The 4098-nt window shown below is 43.4% G+C and overlaps 1 protein-coding gene across 1 annotated transcript; it reads left to right on the plus strand.

The window, feature by feature from the left end:
- Positions 1 to 653: 653 nt before the first annotated feature.
- Positions 654 to 3390, plus strand: LOC117893215. Its single transcript, XM_034799750.1, is given in 3 exon segments — positions 654 to 719; positions 721 to 829; positions 3344 to 3390. Coding segments are annotated over 3 exon segments (222 nt in total).
- Positions 3391 to 4098: the final 708 nt, after the last annotated feature.

A 4098-nucleotide genomic window follows, 5' to 3' on the forward strand; every position in this document is an offset into this window, starting at 1 on the left:
CGAACTCAATTACGTAAGCGCAGCGTGCACACAGTTTGGCAGTTTGTAATTTTCGGCAAATGGCAAGTCACAAAAGCGAGGACCGGGATCGGGACGTCTCGGTCCGAAATCACGTAAAATGTCAAATTGCTAAACGTCAGGGAAATGGCGCGTTTGTTTTGTCGCTCCTGCTTTCCTGTCATTCGCCTCTCGCCCTATCTACTACTTTCACGCGCAAGTATTTCTCCCTTTCCTTTTTGCCTATCCCAAGTCGCTTGCCGCACTACCCACTCCCCTATCCACAATTCCCAAAAGCCTGCTCCCTATGCCATCTTCAGCATTCGCAGCACACAACAGAAATGCCAACAATCTAAAGTTGAGTTTTCTTTGGAATTTCTTGCCGTTTTTTCTCTGTGTTCTTTCTTTACTTCTTTTTTTTTTTGACATCTCTTCTGTGGAGGCAACATGCGCGCGCCACAATGACAATTGCTTATTTGTGCTGGTGTGTGTGGTAGTGTGTTGGGCCGTTGGACTGTGGGGGTGAGCTTCGGGAGGTGGCACTGCCACAGTTAACATGTAACTTCAACGTCAACTCAAACGGATGTTGTCCTCGTCGCCATTTTGTTTTTAGATGCTGCTTCTTGTCCTTTTCATGGCTTTCCAAGACTGTTTGGATGTTTGACTGCTTTCGTCTTGTCTCCGGTTCTTATGGGGCTGTTTTGTATGTTTGTTGAGCTGCGTTTCTGCCACGCATTCCGTTGGTATTTTACCATTAATACTTGTCTACTTAACGGTAAATTACAGACATTAAACGCACGCACACAGGGACAAAAGCGGAATAAGGCTACGAGTATGTATCAGTGTGTGCGAGTGAGGCCTTCGTCCCCTCTCCACCCATCGGATGTGCTTATTTGTTGTCAGTACGCGTCAAACATTTGAAAACATTTATTTTTGCCCCGTACGAATGCTTCAATACTCGTAAAGATCCTGCCAGCTGACAGCCAGTCGCTCGTCGCCCGTCTCCACTTCCCAGTTTATTTTTTGCCATAGCACTCACCCATTGGCGAGTTGCCTTGCTTACTGTGGAACGCTGTGATGAATGGCGGGTGTGGAGGCATCCGTATCCTATCCCTCGATGTGTCACCGTTCAGTGTCTCATGGGAAGCTTGGGTCCATCTGACGTACGATAGAGGTAGGTACCCTCTGTGCGACTCAAAATGTTGGGAGTTGACAGACCACTGCAGTGGTCCGAATCAGAGGTCAAAAGCAGACTATGCTCTCAATGACTACTTTTTATAGCCGCTAAAAGATATAAATGGTCTTTTCTCGACGATCATCCTGGGTTGGCTTGAAGTGTAAATAAAAAGTAAAATGTTGTCTCTGAGCTCTGAACTGTTGCACTACCCAATACCATTTTTCCGCTTTATGATAATTTGGCTTTTTCTATGACAGAGCTTTGTTTTTAAGAACTAAAAAAAAACTGGTATTTTTTTTAAAGATTTTTTTTTAAGGTAACGTTTTTTTGTTTATTTAGCTTAAGTATCTTACATCTGGACAGACATTACGGAGATTACGGACAGACGGACAGACAGACATGGCTCTATCGACTCGGCTATTGATGATCAAGAATATATATATTTTATGGGGTCGGAAACGTTTCCTTCTGTGCGTTACATATGTACATCCACTTTGTACACAAATACAATATACCCTATTTACTCTTTGAGTACCGTGTATAAAATCGGGTTGGCTCGAAGCGTAAATAAAAAGTGAAATTTTGTCGAGTAGTGTTACTAGGAAAGTTACTTACTGTTGATCAGATATTTTTGTTCTGTTGTTTTAATTTCCACCCTTTAATGAAACCATCAACCATATGCGGAACAAATTATTTGCTGTTGTACACTATGTACTCGTTCTGTAGGACTCGAGTACATCTTTAGAACTCTAATGAGATGTTCCAAATGTGGATTTGGGACTGCGAATCAAAGCCCAGTTTTAGCCAGTTTGTTGGATTACAATTTAAAAATTCCGCAAACCATACTTGGAAAACTGCTGAACACGAGGTACACCGTCAGCGGCCTTTACTTTGTGTTTACTTCTTCTAGACCACCGGTGTTTTAGTGGGGCCGTAGATTCAACAAAAGTAAAACAATACCGAAAATCAAACACACAAATCGAGCGAAAGGTGATTCAGGAGCCCAGCCTCAGCTCCAAGCTCAGCAGCCGTAGCATTAGCTCCGAATCCGATTGGAACCTGATGTGGGTGGCATCAAAAGGAGGAATGAGAGGATGCGAAAGCGAGGAGAACTTGGAAAATACTTTTGTGTAACTTTGGCTGAAAACTTTATTTTGTGTATTATATATCCTGTTAACAATATACTTCAGTTCTTGTGAACGTTGCCGGTGCCGTTACCCGTTGCTGCTTCAAAGGAACAACAGAGCCCAAGAGTCACTTAGCACTGAAAGTTTGTATGTGTATGTGTATATGTATATGTGAGGGTGCGTGTGTGCCTGGAAGTGTATTGGTTGAAGGTATATATATGCATGTGTGTGTGCGAGTGCGGTTTCCGTTAGCCAACAGCCTAAGTTGGTTTGTCTCATGAGCAGCGCCGAATGCTTTCAGCTTTTCTTTTGTTTAAATTTTGGTTTGTGTCAGCAACCACATGAACGCACTCACTCACTCACACACACAGACAAAATAGCATACAAAGCCAAATTGTTTTAAAAGAAAGTCAAAGGTCTCTGAAGCCAGGAGGCAGGCAAACAAGGAGCTGCGGGTTGGGTTACTAGGGACAGCAGCAGCAACAGCAGCATATAGGTGGCTCTTGGGCGGACACAACTTTTACAAACTAAACAAGTCATGCACATTTTTCGGCCCCAAAGTATGCGTGTGTTTCTATGTGTGTATGCATGTCTGTTTGTTCATCTGCGGTTGTAGTGTGTGTGGACTGTGTATGTGCTTCACACTTCCGTTTCTGCTGCCTGGCAATAGCAATGCAGGCGAGCATCGGCACCCAAGTACAATATACATATGTATGTATGTACATACATATGTACGATTTTATATGTATTTACATATGTATGTATGTATTTATCTGCCATCCCGCCGCACACATATGTACATACATACACACGTATGCTAATTTTTCGATTTGAATTGTATTGTTTGCCGGTTATTCGGAGGAAATTTGCATTTGACCTACAGGAAACTTTCCACAAAATTTACATATTTCACAGGAAACGGCTTTGGCTGTACTGTGAACAAATATTGCCCGTTCCCTCTGAGCAAGTGAATAGGCCCTACTTGTTTACTCGCGGCTACATAATTCGGCAATATCTATCAATTACCTCTATCATCACTTAGGTGCTTTCTATTCGAAGAGTATGATCCGTATCGACATAATCAAGTAAACTCAATATTTTCCCACAAATGTATTATAAAACGAGAAGGGGCGTGTGAGACGCTTCTTACGCGTCACAACTTTTATACCCGGCCCTGAGTACTACATCTGCAACTTAGCGGTTATTTGTGAAATTTTACATTTTTTCTTCATCTGTCATCTACATCAACAACACTACTCACGCCAACACGCTCCTTTAGCTCGCCACCCTCCCCTAGAGACACACTTTGCAGAGTCAGGGCAGAGTCGCGGCAGAGGCAGCGGCAGAGACGTGTAGGGGCAGAGGCCATAAACTGCGCGAAGCAGAGTGTGCTGCTATAAGCTGCGGGACGGGGTGGTTTTGGCCACTGCTAATTAATTTCTTCATTGTGGCTATAATAATGATCCAATAATGCCCGAATTTGGTGATCTGATAGATATGGCCATTCCCTACGTAATGGCGTTTTTAGTTTTCTGTTATCTTCAAAATTGTAGCTTCGGGAGGTTTTCGCCCTTTTGCGGGGAGGAAGGGGGCGGGGCTCATTTTTGAAATACACTGGTTTCAGTGTGAGCATACAGCAGTCTGGAGGCAAAATTTGGTGGCTCTAGCTCTTATAGTCTCTGAGAACTAGCCGACAAACAAGACGGACAGACGGACAGACGGACAGACAGACAGACAGACATAGACTCGGCTATTGATGCTGATCAGGAATATATATACTTTATGGGGTCGGAAACG

The sequence above is a fragment of the Drosophila subobscura genome, chromosome J (assembly GCF_008121235.1).
Source record: "Drosophila subobscura isolate 14011-0131.10 chromosome J, UCBerk_Dsub_1.0, whole genome shotgun sequence".
Taxonomy (NCBI): Eukaryota; Metazoa; Arthropoda; class Insecta; order Diptera; family Drosophilidae; genus Drosophila; species Drosophila subobscura.